Below are 27365 nucleotides of genomic sequence, written 5' to 3'. Positions count from 1 at the left end.
ATGGGTTGGACCAAACCTGAAGCAGCCAAATCCACATGGGATAAGGCAGCACTTACTGCATCTAATGCTAACAGTAAAGCACTAAATGCTATTTTCTGTGGTGTGTCTCCAGATGAATTTCACAGGATTTCTCACATTATTATTGCCAAAGATGCATGGGAGATTCTGGAAACAACTTATGAAGGCACGAAGAAGGTGAAAGATACCAAGTTACAAATGCTGACCACTCGGTTTGAGGAGCTCAAGATGAGTGAGGATGAGTCTTTCGACTCGTTCTATGGGAAGTTAAATGAAGTAGTTGTCAGCAAGTTTAACTTGGGGGAGAAGATGGAGGATTCTAAGATTGTAAGGAAGATCCTTCGATCATTTCCGGAAAGCTTCCGTGCCAAAGTAACAGCCATTGAAGAGAGCAAGGATCTTGACGACATCAAGGTTCAGGAGCTGGTTGGTTCTCTACAAACATATGAAATGTCGCTGCCAAATCAACGGAAGGGTAAATCCATTGCTCTAAAGACTGTTAATGAGAAGGTGGAAGATCAAGGCTCTTCGGGAGAAGATATGGTTGACAAGGATGTAGCCTATCTTGTTAAAAATTTCAAGAAGTTTTTGAAATTCAAAAACAATGGAAAATTTGATGATAAGAGAAATTTCCAAAATTCTGGAAGGGAGAAGAGGGATTTCAAGAGGAAAGATGGAAAAGAATCCCAATCCACACAAGGTGTTACTTGTTTTGAATGCAACGGGCATGGACACTTCAAGAGGGAATGTCCTAACTATTTGAAATCAAAAGGCAAGGTGTACGCCACGACTTTGAGTGATTCAGATTCGTCCGACTCAGAATCTGAGGAGAGCTGTGATGGAGAAGGGAACTACTCAGCTTTCATGACTATTGCTCATGTTGAGTCTTCGGATGAATTGAATTTGCTTGTTCAAGACCTTGGAGAACATAGTGAGGATGACTCACTAGGAATTGTTGAAGAATCAGAAGCTGAAGAAGAAGAAAGCACAGCTACTCTTCAAGAAAATTACAATTCACTGTTGGAGAAATCTGGCGAATACACAAGGGTGGCCAAGGCTGCAGTGAGAAAGATGAAGAAGGCTGAGGAGGACTACAAAAGTCTCCTAATCCGGTATAGGGAGGCCAAATGCGAGATTGAAACCCTTAATGGTGAGCTGTCCGAAGCCTACACTAAAGTGAGATTCCTTGAGAATGAGGTTGTTCAAGCAAATGCAAAAATAGAGAGGGTCACCACCAAGAAGCTTGATGATGTTATATCATCTCAAAAGAGCTTCTCAGACAAATCCGGACTGGGATATACCGGAGGAAGTAGCTCAACTGGAAATGTCACTAAAGAAGTGAAGTTTGTGAAGTCCAAAGATCCAGTTGTAGCTGACTCTACTAGTGTGAACCTCGAGGTGGAGGAGAAGAAGAATGTGGTGGACCAACGGATGCTGAATCATCATAATCAGTATGTGGGCAGGTCTGAGTCTCGTGCCAAGTCACGTCCTCGACCACAAAGAGGTCCTAGAGGAATGTATGTGTGCCATTACTGTGGACTTCAAGGGCACACTCGACCAAATTGCCAAAAGCTGAGAGCAAAGAACAGTGCTACTCCTCAAAGGTCAGGAGGACCAAGAGTTGATAGGAGAACGTGGGCAGGGGATCAACCTAGAGAGCAAAACGGAGATCCCGGAATGATGAACGTGATGAAGATGATTGGTGCATTCACCAACTGCTTGGAAAGCTTCTCACGAAGGTTTGAAAGCCCTAACTCCCGTACCCAATCCTCTAAGGAAATCACCCCAAACGCAAGTGTCGTGTGGGTGAAAAGGGGTACTCATGCATAAGCATTACAACATGTCCATGCATTAATACTTCCTATGCTTTGTGACTATGTTTGTTTGGTATGCTTGTTGTTTTTGATTTTGGTTGTCTGTCTTCTTGTGAATATCTCTTAATTGTGTTAAATGTGTTTTATCAATCTTTTTGTTTCTTAAGTCAAAAATCCAAAAATTACATAAACATTTGAAAATCAAAAGGGCTTGATTGACTTTGTTGAGTTTTTGTCTTAAAACTCGTTTTGCCGTGTACCTTTGTGCTAATGACTTTGTGCATTTTCGAACATTACTTGTTTTCATGCACTCATATCACTTTGGGAAAAATCTTGAAATCTATGTGATTGTTGTAAATAGATCTTCAAACTTGTCATGAATGATTAGTGAATGGTTATGTTGATCTTGAAACTTGCATAGACTTGTGTCTATATCTCTTCCCACTTTTTATTCTTTTTGCTAAAAAGAGCTCACTAAATGTAAATCTCCAAATGAAAAGAGATATTGAGCTGCAAAAGCCTGTCGCACATTCTAGTATTTGACTAGGAAAAAGGGTAAGCGACTTTATATTAAAAGTGAAATTTCTTTCAAAAAGGCCAAAGGCCTATTCTTCAAAGAAAAATGTTATATATCCCTCTCACAATGAGAGATGATTGCCTCAAAAGATCAAATGTTATGGCTGAAAGTGGAGTCAAATGAAAGGCTCCAAGTTATGTTATCAAGTTGTGTGGGAAGTCATATATTCATATTTCTATAATTGAGATTGGTCACATGATCTAGTGCTAATTGTGTATGCCTTGGTTGAATTGATCATTGAAGCTTCACATTAGACAAAGGACTATTTCATTGTTGATATCCACACACAACACACAAGTTTATGTTTGATAAGTGTCATATTCATTTGTGTGATTGTACTTGATAAAATGTGTTTTCACATACTCAATCTTTGTTAATTCAAGCACAAAAAGATTTTTGAATGTTTTAGGTGTTTTTGGAAAGTGTTTTGCTGAAAAATCTGAAAATTTCAAAAATACAGTTTTGTCCTGTTTTGGCGGCTCAGTCGCGGGTGTGTCAAGTCGCGAGTATCAGTCGCATCTTCGCTGGTCAGTTTTGGCAACTTGTTCGCGAGTGGAAGGTCCAGTCGCGAGATTCACTCAGAGATTTTCGCGGCTCAGCTCGCGACTCACTCGCGGGTAGACCTTCCAGTCGCGAAAAACACTTAGAAAAATTTTTTCAAAATTTTCCTCTTGAGTGCTTTGGCGGCTTGAGCTGGCGACTGTGTGGCGACTTGAACCAGTCGCGAAAATCGCGTGTTTTGCAGAAACAGGAGCAGTTTTTAAACTTTTTCAGTTTTTCCCTCGACTTTTTGTGACTGTTCATCTTCTCTCTAAACACTCTCCCTCCCAAACACTCCGTGCTCCCTTTTCCAATCTCTTGTGTTGCATCCTTACAGCCCAAAATCGTCGAGTTCCAGGTATGGGTTTTCTGATTTTCACTCTTTTCTACTTGATTTTGTGCTTTTACCCTCGATTTTTCGCATTTGATTGTGTCTTTGAAATGGGTTTGTGGTTCGGTCTCTGCTTTTTGTTCTTGCTTAGCTTGTGGATTCTGTTGTTATAGGTTGTGTTAAGGATAGTCTTTGTCCTATTGCTCTTGTGCTTAGCTAAGTATTCCTTTCATTTCATTCTGAACTATGAGCTGTTGAGATGTTACTTTTGGTTCTGTTGAAATTGTGTGTTTTCCTTTGCAAGATGTGCATGTGTGTTAATCTGTGGGAAGATTCTGTTAGGCTCAATATTTTGTGTGTATGTCATATCATTTTCCATAATCTGCCTCAATGTCATTTATTTGCCTTCAGGATAGCTTCACCATGTTGTTCATGTGTTTCCTATCCTAGGATTAGTTTATCTATATGGTTGAACTAAATTGCTTGCTGGTTAAGTGTTTGAAGTTCACTTGTTTGATTGATATCTCTCTCTGTTAAATACATGGTACTGACTGGTTGTGCACATATATTGTTATATGTTGTTGTGGCCTTTTCTGATTGTTCATAGATGGCCCCTTCACCCCAGAAGAAGAAATCTACTGCTAAAAGGGCTGACAAAAGACTTAAGATGGATCCTAGATTGTTTAGGTCAGTTCATCATTTTGAGAGATACAAGGATAACTTCTTGAATGCAGGAATCATTCAAGAGAGATTTGTGGATTTGGACGATCTAAGGCAAACTTTTATTCCCAGTTGTTTTGAAGGAAGAGGATGGGACAAACTTTTGAGTGATTTCCCTTTGGTGTGTGAACCTCTGATTAGAGAATTTTATTCAAATGCTGTGATAAAGGAGAATGAGTTAAATTGCTGGGTTAGAGGGAAAGAATTCATCTTGGATGCACATGTCATAGATGATGTACTAGGGCTTGAGGGTTTGGATGATGAGGAGTTTATAAATTTCAAGGATAGGAGTGTCTCTATTGAAACAGTTCAACAGAGGATAGGTGGGCAGAGAGAAGGGAAGTGTTTGAATACCACTGCCTTTCCAGTGGACATGAGGGTTCTCACCATAATCATGATGTTTAACCTTTATCCTATTAAGAAGTTGACCACAATCAATTGTGCTAGAGCAATTTTTCTGATGGATCTCAAAGAGAAGAACTTCATAGATATAAGTTCCCACATCTTTGACATCATTGTGGATGAGACAAGAACAACATCTAGACCAAAACTGATCTTTCCTAGTCTCCTAATGAGGATTTTTCGAAGGAAGGGTGTTCAAATTCCTCAAGACATCAGTCACATGTCTACACCCTCTGCAATCAACAAACTTACCTGCAAAAGGATCAGTGTTAGGCTTCCAGGAGAAGAAGATGAAGGTGATGAAGGAGAGGAAGTCCCAATGGAGACTGATGCAGAGGCAGCAGGGCATGCATCCACCTCAACACCAAGGAGGAGTGGCAAGAGGTCCAGAGCTTCAACTTCTGCAGATGCACCTCCAGATGCTTTCCAGATCATTCTGGAAAGGCTTGATGGGATCAGGGCAGTCCAGACTGAGCATTCTGACAGAATGAGAGCCATGCAAGACCAGATTGATGTCTTGGCTGCTACACTTGACAGCTTCACAACTCAGCATGACCAGTGACCCTTTGGCCATTCCATGTCAAAAAGGGGGAGAAAGTTCATTGATAATTGAAGCAGAAAAGCAGCTGTTGAGGGGGAGTAATTAGTGTTTGTTTTTAATACACTGGGTTTTGGTGTATAAACTGTTTCTAACTCTTTTCATATATTCTTGGATAAAACTTTAATATATGTTTGATGATGTTATTCAGGTATTTGTTAGTTTGTACCCATATGCTTTTGTAAGTTTTGAGGGTTTATGGTTTATGCATAGTTTGTAGGCCTTGTGGTATGTACCATGCTTAAGTGCAGCCTTTATGCTATGTGAAATCAGTATTTTAAATCTAAATGTTCTGCATTGTGGTTTATGTACTGTCACTCTTGTGCCCTTGTAGGATTGTTCCTAGATGCATATGCCATGTGAGCTATGCATTGGTTGAGTGTTGAGCATACAAGTGTCTTGCCTTGTGCTTGTTAACTTGTATGTCTTTGTGTTCATTCCAAGTGTGAATGAACACTGTGATCACTACTTTGTGGTGTTCACCTGGTTGATCAAGCCATGGTTTGTTCATTAACTCCATCTTATGCTTGATCTCTTTTTGCCTGTTTCATATGCATTAATAATTTTCTGCTTACAATGATCATGGTGTATTGTTGTGTTTCAGGAGTTTATGTTCATATGATTCAAGTGCTTCACAGCTTCTAGAGTTAGGTGTGAGTGAGTTTTGATCAACTGTTCCCAACTCACATGTTAAGTCTAGAGTCTGTTTTAGGGTTTTGTCACGGAATAGCCAAAGGGGGAGATTGTAAGGTTGAATTTATTCAACCATCTAATTGGCTTTATTCCGTGCCAAATTTGCCTGTAATTCAGCATTTAGTAACCCTGTATTTAGGTGGGATTGTTGTAAGGGTAGTGAGTGAGATAGTGTGAAGATTGCTCAAGAGTGTGCAAGAAAACAGAGAGTCGCGGCTGGGACTCGCGACTGGACTCGCGGCTTCAACCCGCCAGAATCTTCACACGTGCCAAGCATGCTGGAAGATGAACAGTCATGCTAGCTGGAGCACTACAGGACAAAACAGGACAACTGGCCATACGGTTAACTCGCGACTGGAACTCGCGACTTAGTCAAGCCGCGAGGTCAAGCCGCGAGCCACCCCTGTTTTGGAAAAACCTGACGTTTCGCATTCCACTCCTCTTCAGTATAAATACCCTTTTAACCCACGATTGAAAGAGAGCTTCCAGAGAGAATTTTGAGAGAGAAACCCTAAAGAAAAACCAGATTGTTTTACCCACAATCTCTACCTTAGAGTCTCATCAAAATCCCTCACTCTCTTCCTCTCCATTGTCAAATCCTTGAGAGGCCTTTATACCAAACCTGGTTCTCACCATTATCATCTCTATGAGACAGACGTTTGGAGTTCTGGGAAGCAGTTAGGAAGGAGCCAATATTCATTGGTTGATGCTACGGTGAAGTAGCGGAATCCGGAAAGCTAGAAAAGAAAAAGATTCGGCGCAACCTCGTTGGAGCAAGAAGCTTGGAGGGCTTAGGTGCATTGGGTAGATTAGGCTTGGAGGGTCTATTGCTGTCCTTGTATCCCAACTGTATTTTCTAGTGGATTGATTACCGCTTGGAGGGCGGCGGAGAGGTTTTTCGCCGAGGTCTTCGGTTTCCTCTTCGATAACATATCTGGTGTTATCGCTGTGTTTGCATCTTCCTTCCTCTCTATCTCTGCCTTTACATTATCTGCTGTGGTTTATTTTGTTGTGGCTTAGATAGTTGTTTAATCAATACCATGTTATAGCATATGTTAAGTTTCCGCACACTATTGTTTAACATATTGCGTGTGTTGATTAAATTGGTTTTTGGGGGTCTAAACGTTCAAAAGTGTTTTTGTACACGTTTTTGAACTTTCAGATATGATGACCCAGGAAAACCAAACTGGTAAAAAACCTGGAGAGGATTTAACCTAGCTATCCTCAAGGTAAAAGGAAAATTCACTAAAAATAATTGAAGTTTACAATAAGACTTAGACCACTAACATCTTATTGCTACTGCACATAGAACTTACTACCACGGCCCCATAATAGCTCCAAGTCCAAGGACTACTTTCTTTGGCCTTTGCAACACAAGCACCCACACTTGTGACTTTGAGACTCCACTCAAAGGTTTATCAACACAAACTCTTCTATTTGTGACTCCAAGACCACCCTTGAAGGTTTAGATCATCAGCACCTTTGATGACTAGAGAAGGCAGCAACTTCTACAACAAAGAATCTTAAGATTCTTCAAGGAATAACACCGGTAGAAGACATGAGAGAGCTTTTTGGGTACAAACCCTAGATACAAAAGAGGCACACTCTTCTCTCTCTGAAAAGTCTTATAAAAACGTGCTTAGGGTTTCCTTTATATGCTATAAGAAGTAGATCTAAAACCCTAATCCTTTTTGGGCTTGAATTGTTGTTCAAGCTTAATTAAAATTCTATAGATACGACTCTTGATCAATCGAGCCTGTCTCTTGATCGGTCAAACCAGGCAGATTCTGAATTCTTCTTTCTACAGCTTGTATGTTCTTGAATCTTGACTTGAATCACCTTGAGCATTGTCTAATAATACCTATAGACTCTAGGAACTATTTCGAGACAATTTTGTGTTCATGATTTGCCAATTGTTCTAAACTCTTGGAACCTAACAATAACCATTACAAAAAGTGGGAGAAAAAGACACAAAATGTAATTCTTGTGAAAAAATTTTACTCGCCAGCTAATGCTCTACTACTTGATATGTAAAATCATTTTGGCTTTGTCCATGTCTATGATGGGAAATATGTTGAATAGCCTAAACAACATTGTAATCCCTAAACTACATTGAAATCCCATTTACAACAATATGTTGAATAGCCTAAGCATTTCTCAGCTTCCAGATGTGGTACATAGTAGCACCAAATCTAAGCTTACAAGTTGTAACCTTTAAACTCCTCCCTTTTTGATTGATTATGTTGGCATATGCGGAAGTTTTATTGATAAAGTGCAATGGATTACAGTATTTTTTTGTGATGCAGTGCTGCTTCTCCTGCACAATGCTAGACAGATTTTTTCTGATTTGCATAAAGCAGTACAATAGCACTTATTTATACTTAAAAGAGTCTTCTAGACTTCTAGATACAAAAAACTGACCCTTTGTAACACCAATAGTTTCTAACCCTGGAATAGTAACAGCCATCATCTAGAAATTTCTTTATTAAAATTACAAATTAATTTCTAACACCCCTCTTAATTTGAAATCTTTAAGTGCTTCTTGAACCACTCAATTTTGTCAAATGTAGCTGCTTTAGTGAGAACATCTGCTGCCTGATCATTGGTATTAATGAATTCCAGTTGGATTTCTCCTTCACTAACCAAGTCTCGAATAAAATGGGCCTAAGCTCAATATTATTTGTCCTTGCATGAAAAATAGGATTATTAGTCATTGCAATGGCTAATATATTGTCACAGCAAATAACAGTAGGTCTTTCAATAATATAGACACTTCACATTCATTGTCGAGTTCGGCTTGGGTTGGACTTTACAGTAGTTAAAATGAAGGAAGCTGAGAAAGCTACAGAAGTAGATTTTATCAATGATGGATCGAATGATTTGGGTAGACGCTATGTCCAAGTGAGTAGAAGAGTCATAACTTGCAATGTTCATATTTTTTTTCTTTAAAATTGAGTTGTTTGCAATTGCTAATGGAATCCATTATGTGTGTTTAACAATGTAGTATATATTATTAAAAAAAAAAAAAAAAATCATAGCATGGTTTTAGGAAACTTTTATTTTAAATAACTTTGAATTTTTTTTCGAAAACATTTTTCTTTTAAAGAGTTTTAACCTATGGCATCCACTCCTAATAATAACTCTTTATTATCATACCAATCAATTTTTTCCAGAAACTTGTACCAAAGAAACAGTCTCTTATTATATGGGCCAAACTGAAGTACTGAAACAAGATTTTTTTGTTTTGTTCTCCCTTTACGTATGTTTTCGCTGATTGGTGGGAGACCAAGGAGGCAAGGACTAATGGGTCTGCTATTCTTTTTTAAATCAAAAGAATAATGCTTATGACCACTTAGAGCATCCACAGCAGTGGATCTATAATTTTAGCTATTTAGCACCACCAAAACTTACTTTATCTATTTTACCTACACACATGCTGCAGCAGTGGATCTATTTTAGCTTTTAACACAATAAAATAATATAAACATCACAATAAAATAATATATCCCACTACCCAAAAAAACAACCACAAACACCTCTACCATCAGCCACAGCCACAACCACAGCAACAACCACCACCAACACCACCACCACCACCACCACCACCACTGGTCCACAACAGGAATAAATAAATAAAAAATTTAAAAAAAAAAAAAAAAACCCAAATCTCCAATTTTTTTCCTCAACCACGGCCACAACCACCAGTCTACAGCAGGAAAAAAAAAAAAAAAAAAAACCCAAATCTCCAATCTTTTTCCTCAACCACGGCCACAACCCCAGCCACAACCACCACCACCAGTCCACAACAGAAAAAAAAAAAAAAAAAAAAAAAAAAAAAAAAAAAAAAAAACCACGACGAGCAAGCACCGATCACGTCAGCGAGCTGGGTCGGCAGAAGGGGTGGATCAGCTGCTTGGGTGATCGGAGTTGAGAGAGTGAGAGGCTAGAGTGAGAGAGAGAGAGAGAGAGAGAGAGAGAATGAGAGGCATTATTTTAATCCACCGGGTGATTAAAATTTTTTTTTTTTTTTTTTTTTTTGCTCCTCATGAACAGTGCACATCTATTTTTAGATGTGCACTGTAGCAATGGAGCTAAAATTTTTAGATTTAGCTCCACTGCTGGAGCATCATTTTAGCAGCAGTGTAGCTAAAATATAGCAATATAGCAATATAGCTACACTACTGCAAATGCTCTTAGAAACTCTCTAGAAAGTGGAAAAGAAACTCTCTCACCTTCCCTCCGTTTGTAGATGATGGGACCAACTGAGGAAAAAGTCCATAGAAAAATGATGCTACTTTAACATTTGTTTCTAATCAATTTTTGAAAATTCACTGCATCTGATAAATTAGTGATTTGACATTTTTTTCCTATCAATTTTTGAAAAACCACTGGTTCGAGTGAAAAAATAAAAAAATAGCTCTCCCGTTTGAAGGATGAGGGGGCCAACTGATAGGAAAAAAAACCCCTAGAAAAATGTTGCTGCTTTGCCTTTGACATTTGTTTCCTATCAATTTCTGAAAATTCCCATCTAATAAACTAATGATTCGTTTGGTTTGGGTGAAAAGTGAGAGTTTATGATGGTAAAAATTATCCATTTTGCATGAGCCATCCTACCATGTGAACATTTCCCATCCCGAAGAAGTGACAGGCCAAAGATAAGATTTGCCTGCTTTACCCCATCTCATTCATTAGTGTTTATACTAGCATTATACCTTTGCGATACACGACTTTATTAAAATACATATATAAATATATATTTTTTATTAATTTACTTAAAATTAGATAATAGAATAGATAATGAAAATAAAAGAATATTTTACTTTTTAGTTATATAATGAATGCATATTATGTGAAAGAGAGATGCTACGTCTACAACATTCTTACAACAAATCATAGGTGATTAGTTGTTATTGGTTCAAATTTCAAACTAACGCTAAGATTACTTTTTTACCCCAACAATAATAACTAGTAACAACTTGCTACTTAGGATTTGTTATAAAAAAATTGTAGACATATCATTTCTCTATGTGAAACTAAGGTATTATGAAATGCGCGTGCGCACGTACATACAAACATATATATATATATATATATATAGAGAGAGAGAGAGAGAGAGCTCTTTAAGGATGTATATTTAAATATAAAAACCTTGAATTTAATAATTAAAAACTATATAAAACAATAATTGAAATCATATTTAAGTGGAAACATCAATTCAATAATTAAGAATAATATAAATTACCAAACATTTTTAAAATAATGACAAAATTTTGCAAAAAGATTAATGACAAACTCAAATCCACATAAATTGAAGCAAAGCTTACAAATTTTGTTTCATGATATTAGCAAAAAAGAATATAAAAAAAATTAAATAAATAATCTTATGCATTCTAAAAACAAACATATTTATTGCATTCTTTTTTTATATCATGAATAAGATATTTTTTATATAAATAATATTGAAAATTATAAAAAAATTATAAAAATCTTTAATTATCTTAACTCAACAAAAAAGTTACCAATTTACTTCTTCAAGTTGAGCTTTAAATAGTCAATTAGCTTGGTTCTTCAATTTTACTACTTCTTTTTTTCTCAAAAATTTCTCTTTAATTTATATTCATGGCAGAATATATGTTACCAATTAAAACTCTTAAAATACATATTGATAATCACAATGAAATACCATATTAAACCCTAAAAAAAAAATATATAGCTATCATAAAATTTATCAAAAATTACATGCAATAAAATCAATGTCTTACAAAGAATACGAAAATTAAATAAATAAATAAAAGGTTAATTTAAGAACCTAATTTCAAATTATTGGGAAGACATCCTCTAGCCATATGTGTACATCGTTTTCATCTTTAGCAAATCTAGTTGGTTCATTTGCTGCCTCAAGAACACCGATTTAGATCCTATTACCATATATATATATATATATATATATTAAACCGAGATGGGTTCAAGTTACACCTGGTGTAACTTCACAAGAGTTATACCTTTTGTGAACCATTGATTACTATTAGATTTATGGGTCAAAAAACACTCATAGTAGTATCATTATTACTCTCTAGAAATTAGTGATTTAGACATTAACTCTTCTTATTAAAGGAAAAAAAAAAAAAAAAAAAAAAAAAACCAAAGCATTAACTCTTTTTTCTTTTTTTTTCGTCCATATCATCATCTTCTTCCTCTTGTCTTTCTTTTTGCTCGTTTTCATCTTTAGAAAATCTAGTTGGTTCATTTGCTGCCTCAAGAACACCGATTCAGATCCTATTACCATATATATATATATATATATTAAACCGAGATGGATTCAAGTTACACCTGGTGTAACTTCACAAAAATTACAACTTTTGTGAACCATTGATTACTATTAGATCTATGGGTCAAAAAACACTCATAGTAGTATCATTATTACTCTCTAGAAATTAGTGATTTAGACATTAACTCTTCTTATTAAAGAAAAAAAAAAAAAAAAAACCACAGCATTAACTCTTTTTTTTTTTTTTGGTCCATATCATCATCTTCTTCCTCTTGTCTTTCTTTTTGCACTATACTTTCAGGCCTCCATCATGAATGGTGGTTGGAATAATTCTAAAAATAACATCTCAAGTCTTTTCTTCTTCTTAGACTTGTTGTTGGAAAAAATTCTGAAAATAACTCTCAAGTCCTTTTCTTCTTGCTAGGCTCACTGTTGAAAGAATTCTGAATATAACATCTCTATATATAAACAAAATATTTTAGTCAAGATTCTCTCTTAAAGTTAATGTGAAAGTTATTCTCATGGTTCCTCCACAAAGAAATTTCTTCAACAAAAAACGCGCCATCCGCTTAAAAACTCCTTTATAGATACAAGACTATTATTCATGTTGGTAATGAAAATCCAAATTTAAGAAATATCTTTTCACTGCAATAGTTTTAGAGCACATGTGGTCTCCTCAACGTCAATTATGAATTACCTAGTAACACCAGACGAATAAACAAAAAGAGAAGCTATGTGGCTACTTTTTGACCCAACTATGGGAATTTTATGAATGGTGGAGGCCTGAAAGTATAGTGCAAAAAGAAAGACAAGAGGAAGAAGATGATGATATTGATGAAGAAAAAAAAAGAGTTAATGCTGTGGTTTTTTTTTTTTTTTTTCTTTAATAAGAAGAGTTAATGCCTAAATCACTAATTTCTAGAAAGTAATAATGATACTATTATGAGTATTTTTTGACCCTTAGATCTAATAATAATCAATGGTTCACAAAAGGTGTGTTGAAGGCCAAAATTTCACAAGAATGCTCATTCCATGAAAAGTAAAGAAGGCCTAATTCAAGCAGCAAGAAGAATCAACATTAAGGCCCTATTTATGTTCAGATTTCCAGCAAAAAAGGTCATTAAAAAGTCCAGCGAAATTCAGTGAAAGAACTGGACCGGGATACCCAGAGGCTGCCAGAGGGCCGAGATACCCAGAGGCTGCCAGACGCCCGGGATCCTCAGGTAATGCAGGACAGCTACTGTAGGATTGAGACAACTCAAGAAATGTACCACGAAATACAAGAAATGAAGAACAAAGATGTCCTTCTCAAGTACCCACTGGTGCAGCAAAGAATCAGAAAGTATAAAGCAAACATTCATGAACAAAGGAGCTGTACCACAAGGAACCAAGAATGAGAAAATCATACGTAGAAGCAACTGGAAGAGAACTTTCAACCCAGCAGTAAAAGATTCCAACTATTTGGGAATAATGACAACAAGGAAATAACACCGACAGCTAAATGAGAAACCTTGAAAGAAGAGAGATTGAAGGCTAATTGCTGAGAATGCCCCGGAATGGAAAGTCAGCAAATGACTTTTAGAGAAACAGCAATAAAAGATGAAAACTATGAGAAAAAGGGAAGAGACCAGCCCTTGAGCAACTGTCACAGCACGAGCTCTGAGGGGCAAAAGAGAGAAATCACTAGTACCATGGAGCCCTAGAAAACACACTATAAAAGGAAGAGAAAACCCATGTTGAAAGGAGAGGAGGATTTTCAGTAGGAAGAATATCAAAAACAAAGTCATTAGAACTCTGTAAAATTTAAGAAAAACAGAGGAATGTCTCCCGGTATCCCAGAAACAGCCACTATAGCACATACTTGGATTCAAAATGATTCAAACTTTGCAAGTCTTAGAGGCTTGAATAGCCATCAAAGTCTGTAATTTTTGAGCTTATTTGAACCTTGTATCACGTCTTAGTGAGCACACTTGTAATCCACAATCAAGAAAAATAGTGAAATATCTCATATTGATTTGAGAATTTCTAACATTTACTTTGCATATTTCTTTATTATATTATCTTCCTTTACTGCTTCTTGCTGCTCAATACATATATTCTTGCTTGTAAAGCTGAGTCCCTGCCCAAGCAAAGCCACTCAGACTTGAGTTCCAAATCTCACAAGTCTTGTGCAAAAGCATAAGTCTGTGAGAATTGGGGCCAGGATCCTCGTGACTGAATCATTCTTATGAAATTTATTTACATATATGTATATGTATTAATGTATATATATATATATATATCCTAATCTAAGAAACTAACAATTATTTGAAGATATGTGCATTGTATAGTTGTTCTTGTGTAGGACCTATAGAGGTAAAAAGAAAGGACAAAACTTCATTGCATAACAAGCATGGAGAAAGATTGTATAGTGCACAGAACCAGAGATTCTGGGTTCTTACAGGCCTAATACGCCCCGGGATCCCACGACAGTACGTCCCGGGATCCCACGACAGTACGTCCCGGGATCCCACGACAGTACGCCCGGGGAGGAATCGCATTTTTGCCTTGAGGAGATTTATGTGACTTGCGCACAACTTGGTTCGTAATCAGCCCCCATTTAGCTGCGGTGAACCAAGCCCAGTCCACCAAAACACAACTATTTGGCCCAGGATCCTTGGGCCTGTGTGCTAAAGAAAAAAGCACTCTCACAAGGTGTAACTCTTATGAAGTTACACAAGGTGTAACTTGAACCCATCTCATATTAAACCTATGTAATTTTTCACATAAAGAAAAAAAAGATTGAAAGATTAAACTTGCTTAATTACCCAAGAAGATCAAATAACCAACCAGGTATAATAAAGACCAAATAAAAAGTAACTCAAATGAAGTATCGAAAAGAAAGAAATATAAATTAACACATAAAAAAGTTACGGAGAAGAAATTGAAATAACAGTTAAGGAGAAGAAATTGAGAGAATGAAGTTTAATATATGTGCAATGTTAGCAAAAAGAGTGAAGGTAAAAACAAAAGATAACAACAACTAAGTTTTTGTATTTATCTAAAAAATTGATAGAGATGTATAGAAAAAAGTTGATAAGAATAATTATAATTTTGTGTCTATCTTTGAGGCATTTTTAAAAAATAAAAAATAAAATTATACTTTTTTTATAAGAAATTAAACCTACGTTTTTTATAAGAAATTAAACGTTGAAGAATTTGAATTGTAATACTTAGATTTTTAGTAACTTAGAAATTATAATTATAAGAAATTAAACATTGAAGAATTTGGATTGTAATATTAAGATTTTTAGTAACTTACAAATTATAGATAAATTAATAATAAAAGGATTAGATGAAAATTTTGGATTATAATCAAATTAAAATTTTTATCAACTTAAAAATTATAGGAGAATAATTTCACAATATTTTGGTGATGAACCATTGCCGCTAGTGACCACCCCTGATCACAATTTTTTTTTTTATCTAAAAATTTCATTTTTAAAAAACGAAATTTATATATGTGCTTTAGAGGTGATAAAATGGGGGAAAAAATTCCATAACATTTTTTGAAACATAACAAGGCTTGAAAATAATTTTTTTCTGAAAAATATTATCATTTGAAAATATTTTACCAGTTGAAATAGGACTATAAGTGAGATTAATTGTTAAATATTAATATTATGAAAATTTACAAGGTTTTATTAACTATATTATGAATTCCATATCGAATCTCATTCCAATTTAATTAACGGAATGAAATATTTTAATAACAGTTATTCTCTGATATATATAGTCTGATTTATTAAGAATATAAATTCAAATCCATGTCTCAGCCAAATATGTTGGCCAATAATATATTAGCCAACTAATGTGGCCCTAATCAATCAACACTTAAAAGAAAAATTGACGTGGTCGTGAAAGAAATTGAACACTGAGGAGAAAAGGTGAAGTTCATGTGCTGAGGACCAAGGGGCTAACGTGATTGACGGAGAAAAGAAAAATATAAAATAGGTGTGTGTTTTTTTTTCTACGCTGGGCCTACTGACTCTCATCAAATAATATTGTGACACGTTTACTGTCACTCTATGAGATAAGTACTAATTTTTTTGTTTTTTTTTTTTTTTTTTTTTGGGATGAGTACTAATCTTTTTGTTTTGCTTTGTGGGAGTCTTGGGATGTGATTTCTACGAAGTTTCTGGCTTTTTCTTTCAATCACATTTTTGCTATTTGCCCCTCCCTACCCTTAGTCCCTTTTCTTTTGCAATATTGTGATTTAGTCCCTTCTCTTATGCAATATTGTGATTTAGTCCCTTCAGTTTATTGTGATCGACAAAATTTAATGTTTTTTTTTTTTTTTTTTTTTTTTTTGATAAGAAAATTTAATGTTTGTTCACTACTCACCAACCAAACAAAATCCAATTAGTTTCCGCTAGCATAGTACCACTGCACTCACCAACCAACCAAAATAGGCATTGGCATCCATTTATTTTTTGGTAACTTATTTGATTTGAGTGTTTTTACACCTTAATAAATTTTTGATTGTGGGGTTTTTCACACTAAGAGAAATTAGCTTTTTTTAAATAATATATATTATTTTTAAAAAGCTACCAAAACAATTAATATCACTATAGTATATAATATAGATTTGGGATTTATTGGCCTTCTGGATTTAATAACTATGCCATCAGTTCATTGAAATCCTTGACTTCGTGGTAAACTTCTCGTATTTCTATTGTATATTATCCATAGTCTAGGAAGATTTATCCTTGGATAGAAAAAACCAAACATAAGAGATTTGAAGACTACATCTTCCACAATTTCAGTTTTGAGAGAAATTTTTTAAACTTCTCATATATCTTTATATTTAGTGTAAATTTTGAAAATCTAACCATTAGATTGCATGTTCTTATTATTTCCTTCTTATTTGCAAAATTTCAAGAAGAGCAAAAATCAATTGCTATTTCATCACTTAAATGTTGAAATTTCAAGTTTCTATGATTCTAAATTGTGTATAAAAAATAAATTTAATGGTTGAATAGTAAATAACATTTGATTTGAACAAAATTTGATATGTATGTTAAGAACTTAAGAAATATGAAATTCAACGATTAGATTTTCAAAATTTATACTCATAAAAAATAAATATGAGAAGTTTGAAAAGTTTCTTTCCAAACTAATTTGGAGAGACTTTATTCTCTACAACCCAATCTTTCAAATTAGACTAAAGCAAGACGTGTGACATTATTAATGAATGATTCCACTAATAATAAATTCTTTTCATCAACCTTGTGGAAAAATTGGATCTTTTTGCAGAAAGAAAAAGTAATATGCCAAATTACAAGTCATCATGTCAACTGTCAAGCATCGGTCTTGAAAATGATATTATTCACTTAATTGAGCGATCAATCCTAAATTCACATATACAGATATACCACTAATTAAATTGATCTAGTGGGATCAGAGACTAACAAGCAATCACGTGGCAGTAGGAGAATAAAAATTAGAGGAGCATAGACTTGAGATTGAAAGAGACTTGCACTATTTTTGTTAATGCATAAAGATGTTTATGTTTTCTTTTTTTGAAGCTTTTTTATTTTTGTTGACACCATTTAGGTGACAATTAATTCTGTGAGACTACTATAAATTTTAGAAATTAGAGGATCAAAGTGTAAGTTTTCTAATCCTCAAGGACGTTTTTGTAACTTTCTATAAAAAAATTCTATATAATACCCTTGAAACCAAAATAGGTGTTTCACAAATCACAATCATATTTCTCAATGGAATTTTCTTTGGTGAAGTCTTTGCTATGGACTTCACTACTTTTTATTCAAATTCATGAGTACAGAGGTTGTGTTGAGGAAGAGAGGGTGGGTCTGCTAGAATTGAAGGTTCTTTTGACATCTAATATAAATAATGCCGACTACATTTTATCTTCATGGGTTAATGAGACAAGGAGTGAGTGTTGTGGTTGGGAGCGAGTCACATGTGACGATGCCACAGGTCATGTGATCGAACTCTCCCTCTATGATTTAAACCAAAAAGAAAATATTTTTATGCCAGATGAGACTTGGTTACTAAATGTGTCCTTGTTGCTACCCTTCAAAGAACTGAGAAGTCTTGATTTATCTCAAAATCAAATTGGCAGCCTAGGAAATCAAGGTATGTGAGCTCATGCTTTTACTTTCAAACATTTCAATAGCTAGAATGGTCCGATTATATTTTTCCTTCCACAACCTATTTTTTGTAGATGAGAAACCTTGAGCTTTTAAGGTAAGGTGCCATGGGATTCATGCCTGGTCTGTGGGAAGTAGTAGATATCAAAACACCCCCTTTATAAGCTAATAATAAAATATAGGTAACATCCTGAAATTTGGGCTAATGTCAACCAAGTCTAAAACATGTCAAAACTAACCAACTTGGTCCCTAATTATTATGAGAGAGAGGAGAAAAATGAGTAACAGTTTAGGGACCAAGATGGGTTTAAGGATCAAGTTGGTCACTTTTGAAATGTCTTGAACTTGGTCGTTATTAGCCTAAACCTCAAGGGTGTTGATTTTATTTTACTCTAAAACAAATTATCTAGTCATCATTCATAGTAAGTTTTTGTGCCTATCTTTAAAAGTGTAAAAAACTAGTGTTGTTTTAATCACTAAATTTAATTTTTCTAAAAATTCAAATCATACGCATCAAAGTCTTTTTTTCTTTTTTCTTTTTTCTTTTTTAACTATCTTTAGTTGTATTGTTAAAGTGTGTGCTTATTCACTTAACAAAGCATCCACTTAAATTTTAATTCTTTTTTTTTAGAATCAACTTAAATTTTAATTCATATATTTAAATATAGAAATAATTCTGAATATATACTTTTCAATATAACTTCTTAAAAAAAAAAATTCATTGACTAACTTTAATTAAAAATTTGGATTGTGTAACCATATAAATTTTTAAAGTGTAATCTAAACAGAATGAAAAGTAATTCAACAATATATTATTTCGAAAAAAAATGAAGATTTTTTTTTATTTTTTATTTTGTGATATATTTTTTATATGATTGCATTAGTTTATTATTTTAGTATTGTTTATTTGAATAGTTGCTAGATGTGTATGTAGTATAATTGCTTTTATTTATTTGCTATGATCCAACAACCAATTCAAGAACACGAAAACAATATAATTGAATAACTGTGAATTGTTCCAAAAAAATTAATAATTGTTTTATTATTTGATTAAGTGTATTTTATATAGTTTCATTTTTTTTTATTATAAATAATTTTTTATAAATTACAGTGTAAATTTTTAATTATTTTAATATTTTCCGGCTTAACCTAAAATCATGACCTTGTCACTACAATCAAGGATGAAGCTGGGGGGGGGGTAAACTGCACCTCCTAACTCCTCCAAAACTTTCATAGCTATAGGTGTATGAGAAGAGTCTACCCCCTTTGATTCATTAACACAGAGGCAAAAAGCAAAACAAAACTCAGTAAAATTAACCAAAAACTGACACAGTCTAAAAAAAAAAAAAAAAAAGTAATGAGGAAGCAAGAAGTTCCCTAACACATCAAAGTCTTTTTATTTATTTATTTATTTATTTATTTTTGATCCCGATATATCAAAGTTAATAAGTCAAATGAACTTTTAACTTTGACTTGTCTCACATTTTTACTTTCTCACTAATATACTATCACAGACTCACAGCATTCCTAACTTTTATTTTTTTTTTTTTTTTTAATTTTTTTTACATTGGAAGGAACACAATAATTTTCATAATACTTGAGTCAGTAACTTTTTACTTATTTTTATGTGGACCCATCTTTGACATTATTTTTTATTTACCAATTAACAATTAATCACCACCACGCACCCTTACTGCGGTGGTCACTCTACAATCACGCACCATTGGTGCAGTGGTCACTCTACAATCACGCACCCTTGGTGCAGTGGTCATTCTACAAGTATAAATGCTTGTGGGGTGTGGGGGGTAAGAGCCGAAGTTCAAGTCTCTAGGAAGGAGCTTTAAACACATATACACTTAGATTAGGTTAGAGTAGAAATTCTATCTTGTATAAAAAAAACAAAACAAAAATTATCACCTTAACAATTATAAAAATTTGTGTGAATCTAGAATTATTGAAAAATTTTCATGTCTCTTGCCAATATAATTAGTGGATCCCATATTTTACCAATAATAATAATAATAATAACTACTTAATGTTCATAACACTAAAACTCCAAAGCCATCAATATTATTTTTTCTTCCATCTTTGGGTGTTTTTACAATTTCAAACCCCAGTTTTTTGCTATTAACTTAGATTTTAATTGATTTTTTATGAGAAACTTAAATACTTAGAATAATAGAGAAAAACAATGTTGAGTTCTATATTTTTTTTGAAAGTAATCAAAGAAAGTGAAGTATATATATACTATTTTGCAGGTATTTGCTATACTCTTTATACTTTAAGGGTGACAAATTATTGTTGTTTGCATTTATATTATATTGTTTAAGCAAACTAGTTTATCCATACACACATCTCTCTTCATGATCATCTTTCGATGAAAAGAAGCAATGCATCTAAGAATACCAAACCAGTTTAGTGACAATGGAAAGAGAAAGGGGATCTCTCTTACAATATATAAATATATATATATATATATATGTACGGCACCGGGCCTCCAAAGCCATTTGGGCCTTAGACCCAAGCTGAACGGTATGCCCTGCGGTCCCTGACACTTACATCAAAGAAACTGGGCTTAAGACCCACTAAGGCCACAGGAGCAAATCCTACAGTATTGTGTCTGGCCCAAAACCTGTTGGGCTGGTCTTTGAAATAAGTACTTGTCAGTTCACGGCCGGGAAGTTACCCGGTGCATCCATCTCCTAGGCGCATGAGTGCTTGAGAAGGCCCTATCCTGGATGCTCGGCGACTTCTTTTCAAATTTTGCCGCCGAACATCATCCCTTCCTTGAAGTAGGAACCAATTCCAATGCCACTCACACCACACTCCTAACTAAACATCCACTTAATGATAACAATATTGAACCTTCATTCCCACTAGCCTTGAGAGTAATCATGATTTTCCCCCTAATTTTGGACTATAAATATACAAGGCCAAGGAGAGGAAAAGGTTGTTGAAGGTCTGAAAGGAGAGCCTCAAATCTAGATGAACTACAAAGAGTGAGGGGAAAGTAGTCCAATGATTGTAGAAACGTTGCTGGGTCTCTAAGTCAGAATCACCCAAAGTAGAAAATCCAAAGCCCACATTATAAATAATTGTGAGCCCAAGAGCGAGACTGGTCCATTAAGCTTGCTTTAGGTGCGCACAATATATATAACAATTACATTAGTTTACAATGGTCTATTTATTTTGTTATAAATATTTATTAATTTTTCTTTTAGTTTTGTCTCCCTAAACTGAAATTTGGCTCTCTTACTAAGTACAAGTCTACAATTGCTACAATTAGCACTTGCTACTTTATCCCTTCTCTAGCAACTACTACCAATAACACGCATATCATTGGGCTTTGATGTAGTCATGTAGACTTGATCTTCACTTCTTAAATAAGAAAGGCAGAAACAAGTGTCAACACATCATATTTATATGATAAGTGCACATACTTTCTATTGCTTTCAAAGTTACATATGGTATACAATCATAAAACTGCACAAAATAACAACTTAGGATGTAGTAATGATTGTACCAGAAAACATATATGATTCTTGATAGATTTTTTTTTTTTTTTTTTTTTTGTATTACGATTATTGGGCTAATGAATAACATGTTATGACACTCCTTTCTCATTGTCTTCATGGATTTAACAATTGGTTGATTTTTTTTTTTTTTTTCAGAATCCAATTGTTTGTCTAAATTGGGCAAGTTGACACACTTAAATTTAGGTTCGAATTCCTTTGATAAGGCAATTTTAAGATTCTTAAGTGCCCTCCCAGCTCTTAAATCTCTAGACCTAAGTTCCAATATTAACATGGAAGGGCCTCTTTCTAGCAACGGTACGTGCATATTTAAATTTTCTTTGTCAAAAATACTATGAAGAAGTTTAGACAAAACTGAACTTTTATAACCAATTTTACCTTTGTAGACATTTGTACTTTCTTCATGTTAAAAAGTATCAAGAATTACACATAGATAGCATTGAGAGAGAAATTTCTATATGCAATTGTATAAGCTTAGAGAATAATACATGTACTCTGCTCTTTATATAAGAACCAAAGTGAAACGGGAAAATAGGAATTGAACTAACAACCTATACACGTGTCACTAGCCAACTAACTAATTTCCACATTTTAAGCTAAATCTATCTACATGTCGTTTAGAGCTTCAATTTACAAAACTACTTGCAATTTAGGCAGCAAACTTGCTTGAACTAATTCTGCACTTGATCTCACCTTCAACAAAAAGCACAAAATGCTTGATATATGCAAATGATTGCGGCAGTGTGTCTTCAATATGAAATGTGTCATTCTACTAGACTTGCATCTGTACTACTATTTTCAAATCTGACAAATGCATCTCTCTTTACCAATGACGTAGAACTGGTTAATCTAAGCAACTTGGAGGTCCTCATCTTGAGAGGAAATCATCTTGATGGAAGCCTACCATTCAAGGGTAAACATTCCATCATCTATTTTAACTGCAAGATTAATTTTCGTGTGACAGGTAGTTCTTTGAGTATAAGCCAATGAGCCATTTTAAATATTTTCTCTTGACACTATCTATCGTCGATTCTCTTTGTAGATATGGCAAACTTTAGCAGTTTGGAGATTTTAGATTTGAGTGGAAATGTTTTTACTGGAAGTATCCCTCCATATATTGGAGCATTATCTTCTCTCAAGGCTATATCATTAAGTGATATGAAACTTAATGGAACTTTACCCATTCAAGGTAAGAATCTACTATGAAATCGAACTTTTCAAATTGTTAGTTCAACTTGAATGCACAGCAATTGATCGTTCACTTTTTCATGATGTAGAAATTAATTATTTTGATCCTGTATACTAATTCACTTGTTTTGCTGATTCTTATGGTATAAGATTTTTAGGATAGACAGAACTAATTAATCAAATTACTTTTGACAGAATTGTGTACACTGAAGAAACTTGAAGAGTTTGATCTTGGTGGTAATAACTTTGAAGGAATCCTTCCTCCGTGCTTAGCCAATTTGACATCTCTTAGGTTGTTAGATATATCTCACAACCGGTTCAATGGAAACCTGTCATCATCTTTAATAGCCAACTCGACATCCCTTGAGTACATTGATCTGAGTTATAATCTTTTTGAAGGTTTATTCTCCTTCAGCTTATTTGCTAATCTGTCCAAGCTTAAGGTGATTCAAATTTTGAGTGACAACAACAAACTTGACATAGAGATTGAGAATTCCAATTGGGACCCTATGTTTCAATTACAGGTCCTAGTATTGTCTAATTGTAATCTAAACAAGCCCACTAGTACCATCCCTAAGTTTCTCTTTTACCAGCATGAATTGGAAGTAGTGGCTCTCTCTCACAGCAAGTTGAAAGGAAACTTCCCCATTTGGTTACTAAAAAACAATACTAGACTAAAACTGCTAAATCTTCGGAATAATTATTTGGATGGTCAATTTCATTTGCCTCTAGATAATTGCAAGAATCTTACTTGGTTGGATGTCTCAAGCAATCACTTAGATGGGCAACTTCAAGAAAATATCGGCAAGGTTATTACAAACTTAGAATATCTAAATTTATCCCAAAATAATTTTGAAGGTAATCTTCCATCCTCCATTGGTGACATAAGTAATTTGCAGAGATTGGATTTGACCTTCAATAATTTTTCTGGACAGGTACCAATGGAATTGGTTACCAATTGCACTTCATTGATAATTTTGAGGTTATCTAATAATAACTTTCATGGTGAATTTTTCTCAAAGCACTTCAGCCAATCCTTTTTTTCATTAGAATTAAACAATAATCATTTCACAGGTACTCTTCCAAAGGCACCCTTAAGCTTTGTTATCCTTGATATTAGCAACAACCACATGTTAGGTATAATCCCCTTATGGATGGGAAATGATACTGTGACATTATTGGGGATTATTGACCTTAGTAACAACTTTTTCGAAGGTCAACTTCCATGTGAACTAGGTTCATTTGAAACGATAAACCTTTCCCATAATTTGCTTTCAGGGTTGTTACCTTCTTGCTTGAATCTACAGAATGTAAAGCATCTAATTTTACGAGGGAACAATCTCACAGGAATATCATTACCGAAAGTTGTTCTCAATTCATTATCTCTTTTAACATTGGACATTAGAGATAACAGATTTTTTGGGAGCATCCCTGAAGAGATTGATAGACTATCCAACTTAAGAGTACTTCTGTTGAGTGGCAACCATTTTAGTGGTATGATTCCAAAGAAGCTGTGTCAGTTAGAGAAGATAGGCATAATGGATCTTTCCAGGAACTCTTTTTCTGGGACAATACCATACTGCTTTCGCAAAATAACTTTTGGGCAGATAGTTGCTAGTGAATTTGTTTACATATATGGTGGTTCTTTTTCCGCCTTTGGTTTTTCCCTCCCATATAAATCACTTCTAAACAACGATCATCAAATTCAAGGAACAGAGTTTGGGTTCAAGAAACAAGTGGAGATTGACTTTTTGACGAAGTATAGGTCAAACTTGTACATGGGTCTCATCCTTGATATAATGTCTGCATTGGATTTGTCAATCAACCAGCTAATAGGTGGAATCCCACTAGAGCTAGGACAACTATCTTCAATTCATTCACTAAACTTGTCTTACAATCAATTGACAGGTCCTATTCCGAAAACATTCTCAAATTTGACTCAGTTGGAGAGCTTAGACCTTTCTTACAACAATTTGAGTGGGGAAATTCCTTCAACGTTGATTGCTTTGAACTTTCTGGAAGTTTTCAATGTGACTCACAACAATTTATCAGGTAAAGTTCCAGACTTTAAAGCACAATTTGGAACATTTGACAAGAACTGCTATGAAGGAAATCCATTTCTTTGTGGTCCACCACTAGAGGAACATTGCACCATGTTAGATGAATCACCTTCATCACCAAGACAATATTCAAATGCAAGCGACGGAAAATGGTATGAAGTGGATCCTATTGTCTTCTATACAAGTCTATCTGTATCTTATATTATTTTCTTTTTGGGTGTAGTTAGTGTTCTTTATATTAATCCTCACTGGCAGCAACGAGGCTTCAACCTGGTTGAGGATTGTATGTACTGGTGTTATTTTTTTGCTGTAAACACCCTAAAAGGGCTGTCGAGCTGTATGTGTCATTAGATGTACTCAATTTCTATAGTAATCATTTGTGGTAGTATTAATAAATTTATGTTGGTGGGCTGTATTGGAATTAATCTACTATCTTCTTTCAAACTTTGAGTATGTGGAGCTCTTGTTATTCAAGCTTGGCAAACCAACTCTTGCATGGTCCTATATATCTACCAGATCTTAAGGCTTTTGAATCCTGGCTTAAAGTAAAATGACGTCATGAGTCCATTTGGCCCTGCTTTTTTCGAATAAAATCGGGCGTCTTGGACTCAGAACACCAGTTTCAGCCCGTTTGGCTATATGGGTTTTAACATTTGTGATTTTAAAATACACGCTTTCAAAACGAAAGTATTTCCAATGAATTTGAAAACACCATTTTGAAGTGTTGTAAAACGCATTTTTTAAAGTGAAATTTACCACAAATACCCCCATCAAACTTGAACAAAGAACCCAAATAAATATTTCTCATTTTTTCCTCCATCGTACCTTCACCTCTGCTTCACCTTCCATTTCGTTTCCGCCCTTCTCTTACTCCTGCCATAGCTTGCTAAATCCTCAATAAGCTAGAGTACTCATATTCATCTTCTCTTTTCTTCAAGCCTCAAATGGAAAGTATCATGGACAACAAAAGGATGCGTATCTGATCGATATGGATAACTGTTAGTGTTACTGAAGGTGGAGGATAAGTGCAAAAGTAGGACGGTAGGAGTTAAATGAAATTGGTAAAGTGAAAAGTGTGCAGGTGATAGGGAACCTTTGTTAGGTGAAGTACTTCATGTGGAATGGTGTCTTCACCCTCCACGTGTAGTTTTTTATTTATTCAATAAATGAAATACTTTGATTTTTTATGTAAAATTGAATTTAAAAATGTTAGTGTATATAGGTCATTTTGGTAATTTGTAGCTAAAATAACAATTGAAAATCATACTTTTTACAAATTTTGCCAAACACTCTATAATTGCCATTTTCAAAATGCACGTTTTAAAACCGTTACTTTTTCAAAAATGTACTTTTAGAAACAAATTATCCAAATGGACTCGTAATATTAATAGAAGATGTTATTTTTATGTCCAACTCTCCAAGAGATTCAAAACCATTTATTACACAAATTTCGAGTATGCATATTTTATTAATGAATATTAATAAATTAAAAATCAAATTGAATAATTTTGAATTTAATTAGAATTTTTTTTTTTAATATTAGATTGCTTTAAACCACAAGAGTCAAGACTATTAGTTCTAATTAATTTAAACTTACATGGTTTAATTACCCACCAAAAAAAAAAAAAAATCTACGGTGTACTTTACCCCAATTTCAAATTACATTTTTTGAATAACTCGAAAGAAAAAAAAAATTAAATTTTGAGTCATCACATATATATTTTAATAAAAGTTAAAATTAGTTTTAAATTTTTTGCTTCTTTTTTTCCCTTTCAATATCTCTTAAAAATAAATATTTTCTTTTTGTGTAATACCTACTAATTTATGTTATTAACATTTGTACCTCAAAGCCATTTAATTTTTTTTATGTCTTTAAAATCTTTTTTTTTTTTTGAGAAACCAGAAAGAAACTTGTCATTAAACATGCATGAAAATCCTGTCTGCAGATACAAGCTCTGTTACATTACAATGAATTTCCTCTAACCATACTTGTGGTTCATACAAATTTTTCGCTAGCTTAGCGAGTTTGTCTGCAACTTTGTTACCCTGGCGCTTGGTGTGAGTGAAGGTAGCCGACCTGAATGTTGATGCTAGGGAGCGTGATTCTTCAATAATGTGTCCAAATGCTGTCATGCAAGGTTGCTCTGCTGTGAGGAGTTTAAAGATAACCTCTGAATCGCCTTCGAAAACCACATCCTGCAGCCCAAGTTCACTTGCAAATACGATGGATCTTCTGCAAGCCAACGCTTCCAAAGCTGCTATAGTTGGAGGCAAATGGATTCGTTCCGATAGCGCTGCAATGACTAAACCCTCTGAATCATGTACAACCACACCCAGACCGGCAGCAGCGATGTCCGGAAAAGTGGCGCCATCAAAATTTACCTTATAAACTGAGGGCGACGGTGGCAGCCAGTGAGTTGGGTGATGCACCGTTAACTGAGTTCTCGGTTCTTCTTGGACTGAATGAA

General features: G+C 34.4%; 1 protein-coding gene across 2 annotated transcripts; it reads left to right on the top strand.

Moving 5' to 3' along the window:
- Positions 1-17680: 17680 nt before the first annotated feature.
- LOC126692616 (receptor-like protein 15) lies at positions 17681-25322 on the top strand. 2 transcript variants are annotated; one of them, XM_050388283.1, is made up of 5 exons: positions 17681-18102; positions 21788-21946; positions 22488-22562; positions 22692-22838; positions 23033-25322. In XM_050388283.1, the coding sequence occupies exons 1-5, from the start codon at positions 17721-17723 to the stop codon at positions 25246-25248; spliced, it is 2979 nt and encodes a 992-aa protein (XP_050244240.1). In that variant the 5' UTR covers positions 17681-17720; the 3' UTR covers positions 25249-25322. The 2 variants fall into 2 exon arrangements, with proteins under 2 accessions (XP_050244240.1, XP_050244241.1); XM_050388284.1 differs by lacking the exon at positions 21788-21946.
- Positions 25323-27365: the final 2043 nt, after the last annotated feature.

This window comes from Quercus robur, chromosome 7 (genome assembly GCF_932294415.1).
Source record: "Quercus robur chromosome 7, dhQueRobu3.1, whole genome shotgun sequence".
Classification (NCBI taxonomy): Eukaryota; Viridiplantae; Streptophyta; class Magnoliopsida; order Fagales; family Fagaceae; genus Quercus; species Quercus robur.
Note: the sequence above shows the minus strand (reverse complement) of the source record. Positions and strands in the feature narration are given on the sequence as shown.

What these genes read in the sequence shown, in the direction of transcription:
- LOC126692616 (XM_050388283.1), top strand. Translation starts at nt 17,721, where the DNA reads ATGGAATTTTCTTTGGTGAAGTCTTTGCTATGGACTTCACTACTTTTT. An exon ending in AGGGCCTCTTTCTAGCAACG is followed by an intron (nt 21,947 to 22,487) that starts GTACGTGCATAT and finishes CCAATGACGTAG; the next exon opens with AACTGGTTAATCTAAGCAAC. An exon ending in TGGAACTTTACCCATTCAAG is followed by an intron (nt 22,839 to 23,032) that starts GTAAGAATCTAC and finishes TACTTTTGACAG; the next exon opens with AATTGTGTACACTGAAGAAA.